This window comes from Mauremys reevesii, linkage group 3 (genome assembly GCF_016161935.1).
Source record: "Mauremys reevesii isolate NIE-2019 linkage group 3, ASM1616193v1, whole genome shotgun sequence".
Taxonomy (NCBI): domain Eukaryota; kingdom Metazoa; phylum Chordata; order Testudines; family Geoemydidae; genus Mauremys; species Mauremys reevesii.
Genome location: NC_052625.1, coordinates 154,292,532 through 154,318,371, shown reverse-complemented (window position 1 = coordinate 154,318,371; position 25,840 = coordinate 154,292,532). Strand labels below are relative to the sequence as shown.

At 39.6% G+C, this 25,840-nt stretch overlaps 1 protein-coding gene across 3 annotated transcripts in view; it reads left to right on the top strand.

The window, feature by feature from the left end:
- SMAP1 (small ArfGAP 1) overlaps positions 1-25,840 on the top strand; it is a 219,344-nt gene that overhangs the window by 87,282 nt on the left and 106,222 nt on the right. For all 3 annotated transcript variants that reach the window (XM_039530248.1, XM_039530246.1, XM_039530247.1), the window contains one exon: positions 8,141-8,221. In XM_039530248.1, the coding sequence (XP_039386182.1) occupies positions 8,141-8,221 (81 nt within the window). The remainder of the gene's footprint in view (positions 1-8,140; positions 8,222-25,840) is intronic.

Genomic DNA, 25,840 nt, shown 5'->3' with positions numbered 1-25,840 from the left:
TGTCTGCTATGCACTACATTAACAAGCAGGGAGGTGCCTACTCCCTTATGCCCTTGGTCGGGACCACAAATAGACATGCTGTGCATGTGTTGGTCAACAGATACTGCTTGGAGAAAACTTCTGAACTCGGGTGTATGGCATGCATGCGAACCCATGTGTGGAATACAGCTAGGGACCACACATCTTGAAAACCTTCTAGTTACAGTAAATAACTTCCTCTTCAGACTGTGTCCTTGGTTATTTCTAGCTATAGCCTGCTCTTGCAAAGGCCAGGCCATCACATCTCAAAGAGTATCCAAGTGGGTAACAACGTATTTTTGCTGTTACCACTAGAGTGGTGTTCTTCTCCCACCAAACATCAAGGCTTACTTCCTGAGCCCACAGCCTCTGCCTGTGTCTGAAATGTGTTTGTTGCCAAGAACTGCAAAGTGGCAACATGTAATAATCTTTCAACAAGCATTATGTAGTGGACTTGGCTGCAAAGCAGATGCCAAGATCAGGAGAGCAGTAATACTGATGCAGTTGATACTCCTCATCTCGCCATCCCGAAGGCATATTGCTTGCCAGTCATGAACAGTGTATCCACACACTCACAACTTGAAGGAGAGAGAGTGGTTACCTATGCTACAATAACTGTGTGGTTCTTTGGGATGATGTGTAGATCCCATTGTGAGGGACCTGAGGGAAGGTTGCAGTTAGTCTCGCTTTTATGTCTTCGCACAGGAACGTGATGAAGAACAGGACACATGAATTTAGGCACATGCACACCTACTTGTGGGATGAACACTGATTACAATATCTTGAAGAACCAGTTACTGTAGAATTAGTAATCATTCTTTACATAGCAATCTCAGTGTTAAGGTATTGATCCTGCGAATGCTAGCACAACTTAATTTAAGCACAGGAGTAGTCTAATTGAAATCACGTGTCGTGCTTATAGTTAAGTATATGCATATATGTTTGTAGGAATAGGGCATACAACATAGAATAAAGGTCAAATTTTGCTGACTTTTAACCTAACCACAAATGTACATAGTATCTTCATCTTTGCTGCCTTGACCTTTGACTTACACACAAGGAAGGCTGTGCAGTTGTTGGGGGCGGGGGGAGAACAAACAAACTGTATTGTTCATGGAGGATGACAAAATAAAAATGCATATGTTAGAGAAGGCAATCTACATTGTAATCTCTGGCAACGACACAGAGGATGAATTTACATTAAATGTCATATGTATAAACATTTTTAAACATACAAGAAACTCTGTGCCTTGTATTGTAAAAATTGACAATCTAATAAACTTCAAAAATGAGTTTTAAATGTAGCTTAGGATAATGACCTGCCCTGCCAATTTTTATAGTTTTATAATCATTTTCATATTTTTAAAAAACATGTCACACAGCAAGAGAGAAGAGGAAAGACTCACAAGCAGCAAGGGAAGTAGTGCACTTGACTGTAGACAAAGTTCTGTCAAATACATAAATAAACAAATTAGAAAACTATTTTCCTCTGGCTTTCTGTTTAAAGTAATATCACTGCATGTATTGCTTGTTAAAACGGGCCAAAAAAGTAATTTTGGTGGTGATTAAATTGGCAGTGTCTCTTTAAAGACAGTATTGTAATGCAAATACACAAGTGGGAAGAGATAAGGGCACACACAGATAACTTGGGCACTTCCTGCCTGAAGGGCCTTCCCTTTCAATATTACCATCTTATAAACATAACTTTTGGTATGAAAAATTTTATCGTGTGAACGCACACAAGGTACAATTTAATATGTATATGCTGAGCAGGGACACAACTATTTCAAAAAAAGGGTAAAACTACAGCAATGATAGTGTTTGTTTAAATTTGTATTACACACCGACTTGTTAAAGGAAACTAAAAATTAAACCTGTAATTTCAATAAAACCTTTCCCAATATTGATGGGAAGGAAACAAGTATAAATGCTCTCCTTCCTCAATTTTCTAATACTTACTCATAAAGAAATGAGTTAAAAATGGAGCAAGACGACCATCTTGGCAGCCTAGTGTCTGGGCACTGTACAGTCCCCAGACTAAAATCTAATTTGAGCGCTAAGTTTGATCTACTGCTACTTGACTTGGCCAGGTTTGGATGGCAACTATACAGGCAACATGCTCCTCCGTTGGTGTATTGTACTGATTTCAAAGGAGATAATATATACTCTTTTTAAATTCTCTCATGCTGCTTCAAATATATGTATTTTGAATCTGGCTTAGTGGTTTAGCTGCCTGAGTGTTCACACTTTTCTTTAATAATCATATGTTGGAGCTCATTATATATGTCCTTTGTGCAGCATATTCAACTCAGATCAACTCAAATTTTCTTCATAAGATCACCAGAGTAGTTGTCTTGAGCATGTACCAGATAATAATAATGATGTTCATGTTTTAGACAATAACTCTTTTGAAAAGTGTTACTCTGCTGTCTTCTTAAAAAAAAATCTTTAGCATAGTCACAATTGCTTTAAATATGTTACTGTTCAGAATTCTGCCTCTGAAGAAACTACTGATAAATGCTCTGAAATTTTAGAAAATAGCTTTTTAAGTGAAGATCTTCTTTATGTCCTGCATATCTACTTATACATGCGATTCTGTGCTTCTGAATCAGAATTAAAAACATTCCCTTCCAGGGCAAGGAATATCAGTTTACAGCAGGCTTAAAAAATATTTTCTGTTCAGGGTTTCAAATGAAAAATCTGATGATCTGAACTGGTATTATATATAGTGAAATTAGACATCCAAAAATATCTACAGTAGGTATTGCAAAGCCTACTCTAGCTCAGTGGTTTGAGCATTGGCCTGCTAAACCCAGGGTTGTGAGTTCAATCCTTGAGGGGGCCGCTTAGGGATCTGGGGCAAAAATTGGTCCTGCTAGTCCAGCCTGCTAGGGGGCTGGACTCGATGACCTTTCGAGGCCCCTTCCAGTTCTAGGAGATTATTATATCTCCAATTATTACCTTAGAGTTTTTCCCCTGACTCAGCACTTAACCAATATGCCACTATAGGCTGGCCTTCATTGGGAAGCTCCAGCAGTGTAACATACATCAGTATAGTGTGTTCACAATGTGTGTGGTTGCACCAGCATAACTATCTACTCTATCAGCTATGGGTCCACACTGTGCTGCCTTGATTTTAGTACATTGCTATTTGGGTAGATATACCAGGATTTGTGGCATCTCTCCCAGGCTTCCTGGGCACTTCTTGAGATGGATAAAGGCATAACTCCAAAAGGCCAGGAAAATTATAGGAAGAGGGATGAAACTCCCATACTTCCCCCTGCTGAAACCCAGAATGCATCTGGTACCTGTGCCATTTTCAAAGTAATTTCTGTCAGCATGGAGGAGGCCCAGCAAATCACATTCCTATGTGGTGCTTTACATACTGTGCAGGACCTGCCCTTCAAAGAAGTTAATCTTTTTAACCAAAAGACAGATGAGTCCTTGCACACTCAGAAGGACTGCAGGGCTACCCTCCACTCCCTGGCAAAATATACACTTGACCCAAAGAGAGAGATTCCATAGGCAGTCATACAAAACTAGACCAATGGCTCAACAGTTTTACCACTAGCAGCTTTGAGACACCTTATAAGAGGCAAAGAGTTCAGAAGTTCATTTCTCTGCACTGTTTCTCAACATCATCATCCCAATTCCAGCCCTGGGGTAAACAATATTTTTGATAGGCATTCAAGAGCTGCCACCATTGGCTGATTTCCCCCACATCCTTTGGAATTTATTTGGCACCCTTTTCCACACCTGGCGTGCAATAATGATAGACAAATGGGTGTTAAACGTCATCGATTTCAGCTATGATCAAATTTACCTCATGACCCCTCCAAAGTCCCCCTTCCTGCTCCTTTTAAGGGTCCATTTCCAGGAGGAGATTCTCAAACAGGAAGTAGAATTCCTTCTATAGCAGCGAGCAGTAGACAGGGTATCTCTTGGGTACCAAGGAAAGGATTTTTACACAACATACTTTTGAGTACCCAAAAAGAAAAGCATCCGGAGACCCATCCTCTATCTCCGCCATCTCAACTACTTTATTCACAAATTGAAATTTTACATGGTCACACTGGCATCTATAATACCATCCCTGGAAAAGGGCATGTGGCTTACAGGTCTCAGGTATGAAGGATGAATACGTTCAGAGGGATGTTCACCTGGCTCAGACGTTTTCTCATGTTCATGATGGGCACTGACCATTTTCAATACAGAGTGGTCTCATTTAGCCGTGCTACTGCCCTCAAGATCTTTACCAAGGTTGTCTTGGTAGTATCCCCCTTATCAGATGTCATGGCTTTGCTGTCCTCCACTGTCTTGACAACTGGCTTCTTGTTGCCAAGACATGTCAAGATGCCTTCATGTCAGCTTTGTAAGTGCTTCAGCTCCTGTCTTCCCTAGTCTGTCCGCACTCCACCACAGACTTCATTGGAGCATCCCTAAATTGAGTCACAGTGCGAGCTTATCTGCCAGTGGACAGGTTCCAAGGGATGAACAACCTTATAGATCAGGTCATGAACAATCCTTGAAGGTCAATCAGAATTTTCTGTCTTTCTTTCCTGGGATATATGGTATCATATACTTGCATCACCAGAACCAGATGGTAGTCACCCAAGAGTTATGAAGGAGTTCAAATATGAAATTGCAGAATTGCTAGCGGTGCTATGTAACCTATCATTTAAATTGGCCTATTACCAGAAGATAGCTAGTGCAATGCCGACTTTTTTTTTTTTTTTTAAATAAAAAGAAGGTTGCAGCGATGATCCTGGGAATTACAGGCCAGTGAGCCTGAAATTTGGTACTGGGTAAATTGGTTGAAACTGTAGTAAAGAACAGAATAATCAGATATATAGATGAACACAATATGTTGGGGAAGAGTCAACGTTTCTTTGTAATCATCAATCTATTAGAATTTTTTGGGGGGGTCAACAAGCATGTGAACAAGGGGGATCCAGTTGATATACTGTACTTGGACTTTCAGAAAGCCTTTAACACGGTCCTCACCAAAGGCTCTTAAGCAAAGTAAGCAGTCCTGGGTTAAGAGGGAACGGCCTCACATGGCTCAGTAATTGGTTGAAAGATAGGAAACAAAGGATAGGAATACATGGTCAGTTTTGACAATGGAGAGAGGTATATTGTGGGTCTCCCAAAGATCTATGCTGGGACTTGTGCTGTTCAACATATTCATAAATGGTCTGTAAAAGTAGGATGTAAACAAAGTAGGTGGCAAAGCTTGCAAATGATACAAAATTACTCAAAGCAGACTGTGAAGATTTAAAAAGGGATTCACAAAACTGGGAGATCGGGTGGCGAAATGGCAGATGAAATTTAATGTTGAGAAGTGGTAAGTAATGCACATTGGAAAACATAGTCCCAACAATACATGCAAAATGGTGGAGGTTACCACTCGGGCTGCATATTACTCTATCAGCGGTCACATGTCTCTTCCCCTCATGGAGTTAGGGCTCATTCTTCCAGAGCACAAGCGACGTCAATGGCATTGCTTCAAGAAGTACCTCTACTTGACATTTGCAAAGCAGCTATATGGAGTTCCATCCACACATTTGTGAGGCATAATGCTTTAATACAGGACTCCTCTGCTGAGTCATCCTTTGGGACAGTGATCCTCTGCCACCTGCATCCTCACACCCTCCTTCTCCTTGAGTACTGTTTGGCAGTCACCCAGAGTGGAATACATATAGGGAGAAGCACTCGAAGAGAGAGCTACTTACGATAACTGGAGGTTCTTTGAGATGTGTGTTCCCCATCTGTTTCGTTGCCCGACATCCTTCTGCTCCACTTCAGATTATTTATGGATTCATGACAGAGAAGGAACTGGAGAGTTGGCAGTCCACTTCGCCCTTTATCTCTTCGGTTGGAGGCATGTGGAGAGTTGAGGGTATATGCATGGACCAAAAGACGCTGCTTGCAATAACTGTGTGATTCCAGGCATGTGGAGCATATGCATACCCACAATGGAATACAGATAGGGTTTTCCAGAGTACATATGTTCTCCTCTTCAGCAGCATGATGTGCCTCTCCAAGAGGGAGAACAGTTTTTTTTGTTGTTGTTGCATTTTCCGGTCCTTCTCTGATGTGATTTAGCTGCAAAGAATTGCAGTCTCTCCTCTCTGTACCATTGTCTCTTGCTGCACCTCCTCTTTCTTCTCCTGTTTGATCTGGTGTTGCTGTACCTACCGCCTAGAGTAACCAGATAGATAGCAAGTGAGGAAAAAATTGGGATGGGGAGTGTAGTAGCTGTAGGGTATATGAGACAAAGCCCCAAATATCGGGACAGTCCCTATAAAATCAATACATCAGGTCACCCTACTGCTACATGCATCTTTGGGTTGTGGTATCAGTTCATTTAAACCTTTTTGTTTACCTCACTTTTGTGAAGTGCTGTGTAGATGTCAGTGATTCTCCTGCAGGTGCTGTTCAAAGAAATATAGATCAGTCAGTTGCTACAGTGAAGGTGGCATATATGGTACCATTCCTAGACACACAATACAGTTGTACCTCCATACCCCCCATTCATTTCCAATATCTTCCCAACAGTTTGGCACCTGCAGCGATATGGTAGCAGCTTTTACAAAGCTTGCATAACTCTGTGTAGCATAAAGTTATGATTAATGCATAATAATATTTGTAGTCCCATCTGAGATTAATCTGGTGGCTTGCTGTGGAATGCTATGGGACAGGAAGAAGAAGAGATCAGAAAGTTGATATAATCAAGGTCAGTTAAGGTTATAGTACTGTAATACAACACTGAAACTTTTTTGGTTTCACTGTCTGCATAAAAATACAGTATGGGTTCCCTCTTTAAAGTATTATAGTACATCGCATGCAAGTAAAGCCATTCAGTGATTTATAGGCATCATTTGTGCAAGCTTCAAAGCCTAAAGGCTCTTAAGTTTATTAATGCCATGCACTACAGGCATAAAAGTTAGTTAATTTTAAGCCTGATTTTTCTTGTCACCTGACACTATCTGAAAACTTTTGGGACAAATAGTATTAGGCAAAATTTTCAAAAGCACCTAAGTCACTTAGGAGCCTAATTCCTATGCCAAAGGTGATTTAGGTTCTTAAATTCCTCAGTGCCTAAGGTCACTTTTGAAATGGGTTTTGTGCTTTTCAAAATTTTAGCCATTAAGCAATCAGGGATTCAACCATGTTTTTGTATGAAGAACATGGTGTATCTTCCAAAAATAATAGAATTTACTCTGGGTATAGAATGAGTTTGGAGAATTTACAAGCAGATTAGTTAATAAGTTAAAATTAATTTTAAAGTGGGTCCTTTAAAAGTTTAGCACTAAGTGTCAGGCCTTTTCTTATCCAAATGATCTTAAGACAATAATGCAGATGCCTCAAACTTAACAAATAGTTAAAACTAATGTCTCAGGACTGGCTACACTTAAGACTTTTAAAAATAGGATTACTGGATATTCTTTACTGTTATACCTCATTACTGAAAGATTATCCTTCAGCATGGCTGTTCATTGACACTGAGCAAAAAAAAACCTTGCATGTCTTTAAAAATTAGTTTATCCTAATCGGGACCCACAAATGTATTGTTATTCACTATTCATAACTTTATGCTAGTCAAAGTTATGCAAGCTTTGGAAAAGCTGTTGCCACACTGCTGCAGGTGACAAAATTTTGGGGAAATAGATAAAACGATGGGAGGGTATGGAGAAACTGAATAAAATTGTAGTAGTTGAAAATGAACATTGCTCTAACTGCTATAGTTCTCTGAACTCAGATTATACATTTTAAAGTTATAATTTCCTGTTCAGTCACAAGTGTAATGAGGTGTGTTGGGCCCGAAACCACTAGGCTTTTTAACTAGACCAGAGGCTTATTTGAGTTTGGTAATCTCTCTTTGGAACACTGAAAGCTACCATACTGACTATGGACTATTACTATAACACACACGAGGAAAGTACAATAAATAATTTTACTTTATAATTTTTGAAAATGATAACTTTAAGATCTGTAATCAATTTCTATATTTTATGTGAAGATTTTCATTTGTGTTCAGCAGGACTTTTTTTTTAAAATTTAAGTTAATATTATTTGCAAACATTTTTTCCTAGCAAGTAACATACTCTTTCTCTTACAGAAGGAAAAGGAGAAAAAGAAAGATGAGAAGAAGAGAGAGAGGGAATCAGAAAAAACATTGAAACCCCTAACAACTGAAAAGGTAAGACTACTTCATTTTATTTCTTTTAATTTACAAATGGATACAGTATTAGGCCATGTATTATGCCTGGAGTTAGATGTATTTGAAATATAAAAAGATGTCTGAATAACAGTCAAAATTAACTACTGTTAACGGTTCATGAATACTTGAGTGACTGTCTGACCTGCAAAGACTGACAATGACAACTTTCCATCCATTTGATAGGACAGGGAAAGAAGAGTTTGTATTAATATCTTTATCTGATCCTAGTAAAATAACAGTTGACAAGAATTAGACCTAGATGGTTAGGTTTCAAAAATACACTATTGCTCTCATAGTTACTGTGTATTTTTCATGCGTATGTTTTTTGAAAACTGAGGTCTATGCGGTTGACTAGTATCAAAGTTTACATACCATGAGAGCTCTGGTCTGTAGATGCAGCACAGATATGTATCTGAAATTAAATTGTATAATAATAATATGGATTCACTGCTACAGTATGTTATGCAACTCTGTCATGGATTGAACTAATAACTTAAGAGAATACCAACGAGGGAGAAGAATTGTTTAGTGATATTAATAGCTAAAACTAGGATGTTTATTCCTGAAAGTAAGCTGAATATCAGAATAATATTCTGAATATCAAGGTCTTTCAGATTGTGCAGTGGAATTAGTAGAGTCTGCAGTACTAAGTACAGTTAGGACTAGACTGGAAAAAGTAACAATAAATACTTTGAAACAATCCTGGCAGATGAATGGACTAGATGTAATGGCTTTCTTCCCTAACCTCTGTAACTTCTGTGACTTCGTAAGAACAATTTGTTTAATTTTATTGTAGCAAGGAAATAAAGTAACTAGAACAGTATAGTGTGAGGATAAAGTTTTAAATTGTTACCCATCTTCACACATTTGAATACTCTTTTTTAACGGAGACTACATTACTATGTACTTTATAAGAATGTGTATTGTTAGCCGTGCTCTCTCATTTAGTGAGATACTTATAAATGAATACGTGATCAATTTTCTACGTGAACCTACACAGTTTGTTTGCAAGATTTTTAAATAACTCTAGTCCAAATAAATCCTGACTAAATTCTCTAATAGAACAACTCTCAAAGAAACAAACCGGTTCAATGTATTTACTTTTTGCACAGGCTGTCTGAAAACTTAATTGTTTTAACTTTACCAAAAAAACTAACTTTAGTTTGAAATGAAGTTTTCATGTCTAATCTGTTTTCATATAAAAAGTTCAACAAATACCTTTCTTTGAAAGTATTTGTAAAGATGCTTTCTCTTGTGACAGATGATTCGTGTCATCTGTGAAAACCAATGAGCATGTTTTTAGAATTTTTATCCTGCAGTGTAGTCCAATACTATATATATTTCATTGAAGTCTCTGTCTGCCAGTTTATTTTTGCGGTGGCAATGTAGTGTCACAGCGGCATAAAAATACCATCTTTCATATGTTTTTTATGAATATTAAAGTATGTTTTGTTCTGAATGTTCACTTGTCAAACTTTTTTTGTCATGTTGTAACTAATCTTCCATGAATAATATCCCAGCACCTTGATACCAGAAATTCACTAAAACAAAGTTTAAAAGAAGATATCAGAATGCATTGGTGTCATTGCTAGCATGAGCTTCTCTTAAGATATTTCAGGTAGTTGAAATGGAAGTGAGAAAAAGATTTTTTACGGAACATACCAGAATACCAAGGTACATCTTTATGTAATAATAAAAAAGTAAAATACAACCAAGAGAGCTGGGAGTGTGGGGGACAGGGTTACTTTCCTTTATAAACGTGTCAGATAGTAGCACACATTCTTAGTTCTCCACCCCTTAGTACTTTTTTTTTTTGCTCTTGGCTTCTGATGTATTTTTCAAGACTTTAGATTAAAAACTGTGGTATTGTCTTGTCCTTGTTTTAAGATAAATCTATTTCCAACAGTTATTTGTTGTTTAAGATTTTGCCTGTTTATGTACTGGCAAGTCACCAACAAAATGTCTACAGTCATGATTCTATTAAGTTGTCCTCTATTGGTGATTTTGTGTATCGTTTCTCAAAATGTGTGGGGTTGGGCTTCTCGATTATTCTCTCTCTGTGTGTTGTTTTTTTTAAGTCATTAGCTGTTCTGAAGAAAATCTTGGAAATGTGACTTGAGCGTAACCAAGGAAAGCAGTGTCGGCCTGAGGCCTTGTCTATGCTACAAAATTAGGTCAACATAAATAGCTTTGCATCACCCTAGTTGTGCATGTCTACGCTAAAATTTTTTTCCCACTGATATAAATTCTCCATTATGCTGACATAATAACATCATCTCCCCAAGCCACATTGAGCCATGGTTGATGGAGCGCAAGTGTAGATGCTGTGTTACTAAGGTCAACCCTGTCAGTCCTCCAGCTGCTGTCCCACAATGCCTAACACTGACTGCTCTGGTCACCGTTGTGAACTGTACTGCCAAGGGGTCATACTGTTCGAAAACCCCTTCCTACCACCTGCTCCATTAATGCCACCAACATCCTTGAATTGGTTCTCGCTTTGTCCCACAGCAATTTGTGCAGGAAATCATCTTTTCTTGTAGCTCTGCAAATACTAGAGGATTGTGAATCCTGTGCTTCCAGTGCTAATGACAATAGTGCAGAGTTGTGCAAGCTCCGTGCCTGTCAGACATGGTGAACAGTGACAAGACCTGCGCAGGTTCATGAGATTTTCAAAATAGGTGTGAAAGTTATGGAATGGAGATGGTATTGTGGAGTGGAGAAAATTGCATGATGGAACTTGACCACCATGCATTGGCAAAACTTCTCAAAAAACAGTGTGCTGGACAGTGGTGAGCTACACACCAGGATACCTTTCCATGGTACACTGCACTGTATATTGAAACAAGCACTCATGGACAGTACAACACAAACTGCCATCTATGCATGAGCACAAGCTATACATTAACTGTGGTGGCTGTATGTGAATGTAACTTGCAGTGGCAAAAATTTGCAGTGTAGACATGCCCCGAGTTTTCAGTACATGTGAAACAATAGCTTTAAGGTATGAACTACCCTGTTCATTTCAATGCGTGCCAAATCAGATGTCAAAGATGGTACTTTAAATGTCAGTGTAGTTAACTATTTCACTAAGCAGGTAATAAAGGAGAGACAGTATTCTGTCATATGAAGATCTATGCAATTTACTCTGAGACCTTGCTTTCACTAGGAAAAAAGTGTATTTTTAACATGTTAGCTGATTGAGGAAAATCTCTCCAGAGTTTACCTCAGTCAGTTACATTAAAAATACAGCTGCTTTGCAACAGTACACTTTACATCAGGATTAACACTTTTGAACTTGTTGGCTTTTTTTCCTAATGTGCACGTGACCTTATTGACTGCTAGTTTGGATAGGCCTTTAATAACGCATGAGGGGCAAAGTGGGTCAGGTAATATCTTTTATGGGATTAACTTCTGGTGGTGAGAGAGACAAGTTTTTGAGCTTATAAAGAGCTCTTCAAGTCCCTAAGATTAGGGTCCAACATGATTACAACAACACTGTATATATTTAATAACTCATGTCAGGGTCGAAGTGTGTATGGGGTGGGGAAAAAGATCACTTCATTTTCTTGAAAGCAGGTTTCAAGATCCAGAGGTTTGTGACAAGATTTTTTTGTTCATCTCTTGGGTTTTTCCCATTTTTTTTAGTTTGTGGGAACAAGGCAGACAAAGCCAAGCACTGAAGCTAATGCTGTCCATTAAAGAACTTCACCTTCCAATCAAGTTTTAAAGTATATTACCTTTACTTTGAAGAAATGTCAGGATATAAATGAGCTGTGTGGTGTAACTTACCTTTTAAACATTGATTTCCTAATTGGCTTTGAGACTCTTGTAGTGACTGTATGCTTTTGTTCTTGATCCTCAAAGGATTATTGTTCCAACACAGCTCTCCCCTTTTCTAAAAATACGGTCTGTCAAGATACTCCTGTGTCTTAGATCTTTAGCATGAGACTGGCAAAATTTCCTTTAGCTCTTAAAGTGTTTGGATCCTTAAGGGTGGCAGATAAGTTGTGCTGTGAAAATTAAAATGTTAATGATTGAAAAGTGCTCGGAAGTGGGGTTTTTTTATTTTTTTTATTTTAACAATCATCTTATTCAGTGTATTGCACTGGTTTTGACTGACCTCAGCTTAAACAGCACTGAGACTTGAATGGTTATTAACATTTTTTACTTAGCGATTATGATTAGAAAGGGGACTGTTAAAGTGGTATCACTTAATCAATAGATTTGCTCCAGTGTGTTCTTGATGTATCTGCTTGTTTCAGTAACAAAAAATATTATTTTTTTCTACTCCTGTTACTTCTGCAGAATTTATAAAATATAGAAAAGTGGGTGGAGTCTATTATATTTTATGCAATATCAGCAGAATTCTTAATCAAGTTCCAGTTGCATGCCAAACTTATCCTTGTGGAAACTTTAAATCTTGCCGAGGACAGAATTTGGCCCTCAGAATCTTTGACTAGTAAAGATATGCACACTGATAATGTAGCTATTTTCTCATCTCAGGTTGAGTTTTTGCAGGCCTGGCAACTAGGGGAAAAACACCCTTTAAATTGTAAACAGAGAACATTTACTCTTGAAACCATTTGAGACATAATTGTCATGGAGTATTCATTATGCTATTGTTTTTGCTGGCTGACTTTGGAGAAGAACTATGCTCTAAAATCTGTAAGTAGGGTTGTTCATTTTGCTCACTTTAGGGATGAGACTGAGCAAGGGAAATATCATCTCCAAGGGACAGCTAGCTAGTAGTCCTCAAAAATACCAGTTACGGTAGTCGTGTTCAGTAGTTGTATAAATAACAATTATTTTATTACAAGGATACAATAACACATTCAAATTAAAGTTTTCAAAGTTTAAAAATCCATTTGGCAGGGTGAATAGGAATCTTTTCCAGGTGAGTTCTATCAGTTGAGTAAATGCTAAGCTTGCATTTAAAAATAGATGTTTCTAGCTCTTATGGGTTCAAAGAGAGTCTTCCATGTGTGAACCAAGTGTAATCAATACAGTGCTATCTTCCAAAGTCTCCAGTCACACAGATCCAGTGCTACCTCCTGTTATCCATAGTTGCACCACAATGAAAAGTGGCCAGAATCTTATCAAGCAACAAAGAGTCCTGTGGCACCTTATAGACTAACAGACGTTCTGCAGCATGAGCTTTCGTGGGTGAATACCCACTTCTTCAGATGCAAATCTTATCAGTTTTACTGCAGCTGTTTAGAACCCTGTGAGCAGTAGTGAGCTCCTTCCCCAGTTCCTTATCCCCTCTTGCTGTGATGAATATATACGGGAGATCACTACTTCATTTACTCCTTTTACAGACTCCTTGATGATGTGGGAGGGTGGTGTCTTCACTACTCTATATCACCTTCAGCTTTTGCAAGAGGTTTTTCTGCTACTGTATCCCTCATCCAGCCCCTGGTTTTTGAGCCTTCAATGAATAGTTCATTCTCCTATCTTGCAAACAAATGGCGAGCAGGGCTTACGATTTATCAGACTTCTACTAGCTGGGTACTGATAGGAAAATGGATTCCTGAGTGAAGACTGGGATTAGCACTTTAGTAGGAATTCTAGCACTCTTCTCTGACCCCAGGTTCTGGGAAAGGGAAGGAGGGGTTATTATCTGGATGTGGTCTCTAGATAATGCCCCTCCAGCCATCATTTATATGGATATGTGGATGACTAGTAGGTTTAGTTGTGATAGATATCTGGTGTAAAGACCAGAGTTCCCCATGGGAATCTTTCTGTTTAACAGCTAAACTTCTTAAATGTATTTTAGGATTTATTCTCCAAATAATTAGAAGTACCTAAAAACACTTCCCTTATAAATGATAGGACCCTGACAGTTGACCTATTTTTTCTTCTTTTACTAGATTCTGGGGTTTATAATTTTCTTTTATAGCCAAATTTTAAATTACTTTTAAAAAGTAATCTAAATGTAAGATGTTGGGTTCAAGTGGATAGTGGTCAAAATCTGATTTTGAATGTCTGAATTAATTTAAGCGCTAAAACTGTAAATACAGAAACAAGATATTTATGTAAATATTAAATCTGAATAAAATTATTTCCAATTTAAGTCTGTTGTGGATGGAACTCTTCAGTTACTATTACCTGTTATTTTTTAGTACAAAATATGTTCTGAACCTTTCATTTTCTTAGAAAAACATTTTATTACATGAAGTTGTGTAAACAGAATTTTATTTCAAATTACATTTGAAAAGCACTTCGCTTTACGTCAATGAGCAATAGGTACATCTGTGGATAAATTAAAATACTAATATGCTGTGTTGATTGGACATCTAATTGGACTCTGGAAACGTTACATCATATAGTGGGGAGAAAAAAATCTGTTTAGGATAAAAACAGGATCATACCATGTGGCCATCTTTTGTATATCTTTTGAAAACTTTGCCTCTGTGCACTCTCAGCCCCTATTCAAGCCCAAATTTAATGGTGGTAAATTTGCAAATGAATTTGTTATACAGTTTCTCTTTGAAGTCTGTTTCTGAAGTTTTTTTGTTCAAGTATAGCTACTTCTAAATCTGTTACAGCCTGTCCAGGAAGATTGAAGTGTTCTCCCACTGGCTTTTGAATGTTACTATTCCTAATGTCCGATTTGTGTCCATTTATTCTGGACACAAATAACTAAAACTGCAGAACTAAAAGTCATTTGCAAATTTAACTCCATTAATTTGGGCTTGAATAGGGAGTGGCTGGCTCACTTACAAAAGCAACTTTGCCTCTCCTGGAATACACACCTCCTCGACAATTATTGAGAATAGATTACATCCACCCTGATTGAATTGGCCCTGCCATCACTGGTTCTCCACTTGTGAGGTAACTCTCTTCTCTTCATGTGTCAGGATAGTGCCTGCATCTGTAATTTTCACTCCATGCATCTGAAGAAGTGCCTTTTTTTATCCACGAAAGCTTCTGCCCAAATAAATCTTAGTCTTTAAGGTGCCGCCAGACTCCTTGTTGTTTTTGTACTTCCTTATGTTTGTTTTAAACCCTACTACCTACTAATTTCATTGTGACATCTCTAGTTCTTGTGTTATGTGAAAGCGTAAATAACGCTTCCTTATTCACTTTCTCCATACCATTCATGATTTTATAGACCCCTATCGTATCCCCCCATAGTCACCTTTTTTCCAAACTGAAAATCTCAGTCTTTTTAATCGCTCCTCAGATGGAAATTGTTCCATACCCTTAATCATTTTTCTCTCTACCTTTTCCAATTCTAATATATCTATTTTGAGATGGGACAACCAGAACAGCACGGAGTATTCAATGTGTGGGCATACCATGGATTTATGTAGAGGCAATATACGTTTTGTCTTATTATCTATCCCTTTCCCGATGGTTCCTAACACTCTGGTAGCTTTTTTGATTGCCATTACACATTCAACAAATGTTTTCAGGGAACTATCCATGATGACTCCAAGGTCTTCCGTGAATGGTAACAGCTAATTTGGACCCTCATCATTTTGTATATATCAGGGGTGGCCAACCTGTGGCTCTGGAGCCACATGCGGCTCTTCAGAAGTTAATATCTGGCTCCTTGTATACGCACTGACTCTGGGGCTGGAGCTACAGGTGCTAACTTTCCAGTGTGCTGGGAGGGAGGTGCTCACTGCTGAACCCCTGGCTCCGCCACAGGATTAGCAGGGCTGCCAGTGGGCAGGAGGCGCTGGAGCTGATGGAGCAGGGGGCTGCTGATGTATTACTGTGGCTCTTTGGCAATGTACATTAGTAAATTCTGACTCCTTCTCAGGCTCAGGTTGGCCACCTCTGGTATATATAGTTGGGATTAGGTTTTGCCAATGTGCATTACTTTGCATTTATCAACATTGAATTTCATCTGCCATTTTGTTGCCCAGTCCAGTTTTGTGAGATCCTTTTGTAACTTTTAACATTCTGCTTTGGACTTAACCACCTTGAGTAATTTTGTACCATCTGGAAACTTTACCATGTCACTGTTTACCCTTTTTTGTGGTCCTTTATGTCAGTTAAGAATATTATTGATTGGTTCCAACATGGCAGATACCAACCCCAGGAAGCATGGGTTTGAGATTTGCATTCTGTACAGCAGTTTTGCTGGTGTCTGTGCACATTCGGTGCCTGAAGCGTTTAGGTAAGAATCACTCACCCAGAAGTTGCACTGTCTATAGTACAATTAGTACTGGTGACCGGAAGAGGAGAGAGAATAGACTACAGGTTCTTCTGTTACAATAGGCTTTATCAACCACACCTCGGGGATCTGATAGATAGCTATAAAGGATATAAGAAGAGTAGGGGACCTGAATCAGCTCTGGCTATTTTGGGAGCCAAGTAATTGCCATCAGCGAAGGCATCTGCTTCAGCTCCAAGCTCCACTGCCAAGTCAACTGAGCTTCCAATAGCACACCCTCGGACCAAATCTGGTTCAGTCTTCTTCTGGTGCAGACACTTTAAGGTTCATCAAGACTTACCAAAACTGACTACCGGAACTCCTCACTTAAAGTCATTCCGGTGAACGTTGTTTTGATGTTAAGTTGCTGATCAATTAGGGAACATGCTCATTTAAAGTTGTGAAATGCTCCCTTCTAACGTCCTTTGGCAGCTGCCTGTTTTGTCCGCTGCTTGCAGGAAGAGCAACCTGTTGCAGCTAGCTGGTGGGTGGTTGGAACCAGGGTGGACCAGCAGCCCCCCTATCAGCTCCCCATTCCCCTAAGTTCCCTGTGCAGCAACCGTCTCTCCCCCCACTGCCATGTGCTGCTCCTGCCCTCTGCCTTGGAACTGCTCCCAGAGACTCTTGCTTGCTTTATGGGGGAGAGGGAAAAGGGGGCCAATGTCAGGGTGTCTCCCCTCCTCCCTGCTCCTGCACCCTGTTTACCCCATCTTCCATAGAGCGGGGTGGGGACATGACAGAGGGAGGGAGCTTCTAGGCAGTAGTTGCTGTCTCAGGTCTCAGCAAGCTGATTTAATTAACAAGGCAGTGTACTTAAGCCTGGGATCAGCTACTTAAAGAGGAAATGTGCTTTTTTTCTCTCTCACACAGGGTGTGTCTGTCTACCCTCTCTCCTTTCCTGCTGCCTCGTAGAGTATTGTGAGAGTTAACCCTTGAGGGCTCAGTCAATTGCTAGTTGATTTAGCAGTAAGGCATTTCCTGGGAAATATCCCACCCTCTGACTCTTCCACCTCAACCAAGCTTCACAATCATCACTGTGTACCAATATTAAATTGTTTGTTTAAAATTTATACTGAGTGTGTGTAATACAGCCTTTTGTCTTGTGAAAAAAATTTCCCTGGAACCTAACCCCCTCATTTACATTAATTCTTATGGGGAAATTGGATTCGCTTAACATCATTTTGCTTAAAGTCGCATTTTTCAGGAACATAACGACAACGTTAAGTGAGGAATTCCTGTACTTTGGTTGCACAGATGACAAACTCAAAATGTGCTTTAATTTTGTTTATCTCCTCAAATCATTCACATCGTGGATCTGAGCTCCATAGAGGTAGAACCTCAGGATAGCTCCAAGAGTATGGATCAAAAAACCCACAAAACCATCAGATTGTGGCAGCCCAGCCATGTACATACAATAGTTATGTCACAGGATAATTTGGATCCACACCTCTTAACAGATCTCTCCTGATAAGAGACGGACATGAGGGACTGAGCGTGGGGGCTCTTTGGAGCAGATACCCCTACCCCCTAAGAGTCCAGCTGGCTCATTACTCTCCATGTTTCAGATCCCTGAATCTTCTATCTCTCAGTTTGCTTTGTGGTCAGATCTGGGATTAGATCCATAATAAGATGTGGAGCCGTATCAGAGACTCGTACTGAAAACTGTATTCCTTGAGCAAAGGCTTCCTCCTCAGAGTAGTAAACCTGGATAGCCTAGGTATCAACCAGGTGATATGATTTTAGGTTGGGGGCCTTGACAAGGCTGGCCTAGGCTACCTTGGATATATTGGCCAACTCCTGCTTATCAATACCATACAGGTAAATTTGATTCTCTAGTGCTGGAGTATCATCAGCTTTAACCTACAGATTCAACGGTGCTTGGATCCAAGGTGTGCCGATCCAAGAACGAAGGAATGTTCCCTTTCTTTGCCACAACATGTACTTATGGAAGAGGAGGTATCTCAGGATGAATCCTAAGATTTCATTGAACTGGAAAGTGGTCCACCTTATGATGATGATGTGGTAAGAATGACAGCATTTTTCCTTTGAAGGATACAATACCATTTCATGCGCTAGTTGATAGAATGGTATCCACTTTAAAAATTTCCATCAGTGGCTTTGATGGAGGCAACACATCTAGTTTTTTGACATTTTGGGATCTACGGCAAAGGCTAAAGTTTTGTTGCCTGTGTTAGAAGGGCTGGGGCAACCAGCAAAATCCCTTTAGTCTTATCCATTATCTTGCCAACCAATTTCAAAAAAGGCTAACAAGTTATTTCAAATTCTGTGTGAGGGATGGTCTTGTTTTCATGTGCACCCTCAGCCTAATTCTCCTGTTATAGCAGCAACGTTCCAAAAATCAGGTTTTTAACCCTCTGTCTCTTATGAGAAAGGGTGGGGGAAGTTGTACTCTTGAGGGAGGAAATTTTCTTCATCTTCCTCAAATACTTGCATAGCAAACTATCAAGCAGCCATGGCCAGATAGCAGGTTCAACTGTGGGAGAAGATGTTGCATCAAGTTGCAGAAGGAGACCTTCTGACTCCACATTGAACGCACAAATGACATTTTCTAACAAACATCCATTTTGATGCTCAAGTTGAGAGCTGCAACCACTCTTCCAGTCCATTCAAAACCTCCATCCATCTTTCTCTCTCCTTCTTCCCTCTAGAGACTGCCTTTGTCATTTCTGCCAAGTTTGGGAGAAAAATAACATTGGATAAGTGGGAATTAATGACATCTGGCTACACTATTCACTTTCACTCCAGTTCCCAAACACCTCCCCTTTCCTTTTCAGGTACATCCCTCTACATAGGCAAGAGTTTTAAGTCCAAATACTAGCTAATATCCGAAAGAAAAGGTGGGGGAAGACCAATACTGGACCTCAAGTTCTAAACAACTTCATTCAAACTTTCAGATTCATAATGGTAATTTTTGTGTCCTATAATACCATTGTTGGATTAAGGAGACTGTATTGCAATCCTTGTTCTCCAGGATGCTTTTTTTCCACATAGTTTGGCATTCTGCCCACAAGAGATTCCTAATGTTCATTGTTGACCAAGAACATTTCCAATATAGATTACTCCCTTTCAGTGTTTCAACTGCTCCAAGCGTGTTTATGAAGATATTAGCAGTAATGGCATCTTATCTGAGACAGACGGGAGTGATAGTCTTCTCATAGCTCAATAATTGGCTTCTCAAATCTCTATCCTATGAGGAAGTTCAAACAGCAATAAACAAAGCCATAGGTCTTTTCAAATTTTGGGATTAAAGGTAAACATGGAAAAGTCCACTCTGGTCCCAGTGCAAAGTATGGTATTCACTAGAACACTGCTCAGTGCTAAGACTGCCTGAGCCCATTTACCTCTTTACAAGCTCAATACTATAGTAAATCTAATAACACAACTACAGACCATACCTAGAACAGTGAGATCATGCCTTCAGGTTCTAGATCACATGGTGTTAGGTAAGTTTGACACCTGATGCCAGACTGTAGTTCAGAGGCATGCATATGTGGTTTAAGACAGTATACATACCCAGCAAGCACAGTGTGAATGATAGTTATAGTTCCCCGGGACATTTGTCAGTTATTAGACTGGTGGAAGAACCTGAACAGAATTTGCATAGGAATGATTCATACCTCCCATTCTAATGAAAACTGTAGTGACCAAAGCATCACTGACAGGTTGAGGGGCACATCTTCAGGATCATTGATATAGGGCAAATGGTTGCTTTTGGAATCTTTTCTTCGTATCGGTGTTCTAGAACTAAGAGCAGTTTGAAATGCTTGTGCTCGCTTTCTACCACTACTGTTTTTATTGGATGAAATGTCATTCTCCTGTCCTGTCCCTTGATAATTGTACACTGTGGTTGGCTCTATTTAGGATGATTGTTCCATTTCAGTGGATGATAAACTGTTCCTATATATGTAGTCTATGTAAAGCACTTGGAGTCTTACAAAAAAGTTCAGAATAAATCAGTTAATACTTAGTAATTGTATTTTGGCTTTCATTCAGTGTTTTCACAGCAATTAATAAATCAGTTTTGAGGTTTTACTTTAAGATTCATCTTTTAGACCTGTATCATTGGTCTTTAATTAGTTCCAGAAATAGAAAAGTAGGAAAGACACTTCTCAGTTTTTTCCAGGAGTTAATGTAAAGAATATATAAAAATGAAATGAAATGTTTTACGTACCTATGTCAGGAGAGCTGTAATTGTATAGTTACAGAACTGCTAATTTGAAACTAGATGATCAATAGTAATCTTTTGGAAACAAATTAATATGTTAAAAATTAGGCATGTTAATCAAGAAATAAAGCAGCAAAATATTCATGCTCTTTTTTTTGTTCGTGTGGCAGAATTGCACCTTAGCAGAACTTCAGAACCTTAATTTAAAAACTAAACCAAAAGGTTTTGACCGAATCTTATTTGAATGAGTAAAATACAATTATAAGCAGTGCCTTATCTTCTTTATTTAGTAAGATGAAAGACGTGTCGTTGGCCTCAAACAAGCATTGAAATGTATTAGATCTGGAGTCAGAAGAGAGATGACGAATCTATTTGTATGTGCAGTAGATCTCATAAAACAAGCTAAGGTAAATGCAGTCTTATCTTGGATTAATAGCATGTTTAAAAAATGCAGGAATAGTTAATTTATATTGTATGCTTTCTTTCTGAGGGAGTTTCACCTCTGTTTTGTAATGAAGAAATAAAATATTTCACTAGAAGTGGTAACTTTGTCCAGCTCTAGAACCTTTGCTAAATAGTACAGATAGCCTTCAGTAAATGTCAAATTTCAATAGGAAGCTGCAGATAATTGGCCTGATGTTAAACATTGCTATAGCAACTGGAGCTAAGTCAAATGATTGGCATCAGGAAATAAAGATCAGTCTCTTACCAGCACTACAGTGTGTCACTATTTTATTTAATGATATCAGAGGATGTCAGTAGGAGCAAGTTAAGCCTCCTGAATCCCTCTGTCTTGAACGGAACTTGACAGAGACCTGGAGCATGGGTTTGCAACGTAGAGCAATCAGAATGTGAAATCTTCCACACAGCTGTGTGTTTGTAAGCACAGTTTCATTGGACATCTATCTACAATACACTTCAGTGGGAAAACTGAAGGGAACTGAAAGTTGTTAGGCAAGTTCATCTAGAAATTTAAAAAATACTGTTATCCACACAGTGACATTTAGGAAAGGTACATTTTTCTTTACAAGAAAACATTTCCAACCATTACTTTTATTATATTGGTCTATAAAATTATTCTTCTTCAAGTGACAGTCTCTATTGGGTGCTCCACTTCAGTTGCACATGCACACTATGCACCTTCAGTTAGAGATGTCTTGCTAGCAATGTCTGTATGATCCGTGCATTCATCCTGGGTATCCTTGCACCCCATACTGAGGGTATATAGGGCAGTGCTGATTCAACTGCTGGTGCTGGGCTGAGACACAGCTCAGCAATGTGCATGTATCTAGTTTTAATAGTCTGGTGTTGAATGTAGTTAACTGTTAGATTGTTAGGGATAGTGTTACATTTATTCTGTAGATTTTATTGTATTTTCCTTACTTCCTTTATCCTCTCCCATTCTCCCCTAGAGAGAATGCCCTTGTTTACTGGTTTGGGGGACAAATAGCCGCCTCTGTTTAGGGGTAAAAAATCACTGAAATTTTATGGAGGGAATACCTAAATCTCCCAACTTCAAGGCATGTGGTAAACCATCCCCTTGAGCAATAGTCCAGACAACATGGTTTTATTGTTTAGGGGAATTTCATATCCCTTTTAAGTGCAGCCTTTGTACATCCTTGAGGAGGAGTACTTGGAAAAATTAGGAAGACAAAACTGTATATGTTTCTCAGGGAGGGCTCCATGAAAGTATCACTGGATCCCAGCCTGCCTAGTCAGCCCCCTTACGCATGAGGGCAGGAGGTCTGATTGCTCTGTTAGGATCTGGTGCAACAGTCACATAACACAGTGGTCTTCAAAGTGGAGTGTGCAAGATGATCCATTGGGGACATGGCAGGAGGAGCGCTGCTGGAGGGGGGGTGAGGGGGAAAAGGGCGGCTGGAGGAGTGCCGCCCTAAGATTGGCCGGAATTCCGCCCCTCAGGGCCGCCCGGGGGGGGGGGGGGAAAGAGGGGCAATTTGCCCCAGGCCCCGAGCCCCACAGGGGTCCCACCAGAGTTTTTTGGGGCCTCTGGAGCGGGGTCCTTCACTCGCTCCGGGGGGCCCGGAAAACTCTTGCGGGGCCGGGCGCAGGAGCTTCTTCTGCTCCCGGTCTTCGCTGGTAGCGGGTCCTTCCGCTCCGGGGCGGAAGGACACCCCCCCCCCCCCCGGCGAATTACCGCCGAAGACGGAGCGGGACCTGCCGCCGAGTTCAGCTCGGTCTTCGGCGGTAATTCGGCGTCGGGGGGCCCTTTCCTTCCGGGACCCGCCGCCGAAGTGCCCTGAAGACCCGCGGCGGGGGCCCCCCCTCCGCCGAAGACCGGGCTGCACTTCGGCGGTAATTCAGCGGCGGGGGGGCCCCCGCCACGGGTCTTTGGGGCACTTCGGCGGTGGGTCCCGGAACGGAAGGGCCCCCCGCCGCTGAAGACCCCGGGCCCCCGGAATCCTCTGGGCGGCCCTGCCGCCCCTTACAGTGTGCCATGCACGTGCTTCTTACGCTAGTACCTGTAGCCGACCCTGTGAGGTATTCTGAGGGAAGAGTGGGAGTTCCACAATACAGAGGTGTTGACAGTGGCGCCCTCACTCGTTCGTTCGTTTTCAGTGTATTGAGATGTATTGCAGTTTCCGTGTGCCTGGTTAAGTGGATTTACGGATTATATTATCTAGTTTTAACTAAACTAACCCTCACAAAATGGACAAGTGGCTTAAAAAGATTCCTGCAAAGAAACCGCAGATTGAAGATGATAATAATAATAATAATGCGAGCATAAGCGAACTACAAGAAAATGGCAGAGCTGACAGTTCTACTCCTAGTACGAGCTCTTCGTCAGCCACATTACAAGGTAGAAACAATGACGATCTAATCAGATCTGACAAGAAGTCAGCCAAAAAAATTCGAAATTATCAAGACTATTTGAAATATGGATTTACATCCACTATCGTTAACAATGAACCTCGTCCTAAGTGTATAGCTAATATCTCAAGGCACAATAATGATAGCATGAAGCCATCATGATTAGCAAGACATTTAAAAACTAAGCATCCAGAACATGAAGACAAACCTCTACAATTTTTTCAGTGGTGTTTAAAGTCATGCGATACTCAATCCAGTACTTCACAGAATTTCACTAAACTTAATGTTAAATGTTTAGAAGCCTCTTTTGAGTTTTCTAATAGCAAAAGCCAAAAAGCCTCATACCACTGGGGAAACACCCTGCCGCAGTAAAAATGGATGAAATAATATACGGAAAACAATATGGCGACAAACTAAAATACATTCCTTTGTCAGCAAATACCGTTGGAAGACACATAGAAAACATTGCTGAAGATCTGAAGAAACCAGAATTAGAACAAATTACACAGTGTGGGAAGTTTGCTATACAGTTGGATGAAAGTACAGATGTTTCAAACATGTCTCAGCTTATGGTATTTGCTAGATTCTGATTCAGTAATGAAATACACGAAGAACTACTTTTTTGTGAGCCACTAAAGGAAAGATGTACTGGCGAAGATATATTCTCAACACTAAACGACTTCTTTAATAAGTGTGTAAGTGTAACCACTGATAGAACGGCTGCTTTGACTGGAATAAAGAGAGGATTCCGGGGTAAGGTTACAGAGAGAGCACCACACATGAAATTCATTCACTGCATCATTCATAGGCAAGCTATTTCAGCAAAGAAGTTGGAGCCAGAAGTGCACAAAGTGCCACAGGATATCATCGATGTGGTTAATTTTATAAAAACAAGACCTTTAAATAATAGAATCTTTACAATAGTTTGTAATGAGATGGGGAGTGACCATGAAAATCTTTTGTACCACCCAGAGGTTCGCTGGTTATCTCGTGGCAAAGTGCTTCAAAGAGTTGTCAAACTTAAAGATTAGTTGTGCATTTTTCTTTTACAAAAAGACACGTGTTCCAAATTTGCTGACCTTTTCTGTGATGACAAGAAGCTGTCAGTAGTATGCTACCTAGCAGATATTTTCAAAAAAATAAACACACTTAATCTGTCCATTCAAGGTAAAGGTGACAGTTTAACAATGAGTGAGAAAGTAACTGCTTTTCAAAAGGAACTCGTGCTATGGAGAGAGCATTTTGAAAACGGATGTTTGGAAATGTTTCCATCGTTATGTGATTTTGTTGCCAAAAACGATGTAAATGTGTCACCTATTAAAAACTCTCATATCTGCACACTTAAACTTGGAAACAGAATTTTCTAACCTGTTTAAAAATCTTCGAAACAAAGAGTTTCACTGGGTTTTGAACTCATTTGTTAAAAACATAAAAATGCAACACCTTCCGATTACTTTGCAAGAACAACTGATTGACATCAGGGAAGATGGAAATTTACTAGCTGAATTTCAACAAAAACCTTTGCATAATCGGTGGATGGGATTGAAAAATGAGTATCATGATTTAGTAAGCACAGCCAACAATGCACTTCTTCCATTTGGATCTACGTATCTTTGTGACGCATCTTTTTCAGCTATGACAGCCATTAAAACCAAGGTGTGAAGTAAGCTGAACTTAAAACCAGACCTTCTAATCGCTGTATCACAAAGTGCTAAACCAAGATTTTCAAAAATAATGAAGTATATTCAATCACATTGCTCTTACTAAAAAAATATTTTTAGTAAGAGCAAAAAGGTTTTTGTACCATTAATAAATAAAATAAATTATTTAAAAAATATTGTTTGTTTAATCTTTCTCATCCTTTTAAAATGTTTTATAATGTAAATAATATATTAATACAGTAGTACATGTGTATAATTTATACATAAATAGACATATATTGGGGGTGCATGCTCAAATATTTATTGATGAGGTGCTCAATCAAAAAAAAGTTTGGAGACCACTGACAACACATAGTCAACCTCTGAAGCTTGTTGCCCAGGGATGCTGTGAAGGCCAAAAGTTATAAGAGGGTTCAAAAAAGAATTAGATAGTGTGCATGGAGGATAGTCCATCAGTGGCTATTAGCTAAGAGGGTCAGGGATGCAACCCCATGCTCTGGGTGTCCCTAAGCCTTTATCTGCCAGAAGCTAGAATTGGATGACAGGATAGATCACCTAATAATTGCCCTCTTGTGTTCACTAGCTCTGAAGCATCTGACACCGGCCACTGTTTGAAGACTGGAGAAGGGCAAACACAGTACCCATGTTTAAAAGGGGGAACAAAGAAGGCCCCGGGGAATTATACACCAGTCAGTCTGTCAATTCGTGGAAAGATACTGGAACAAATTATTAATCAAGAAGCACCTGAAGGA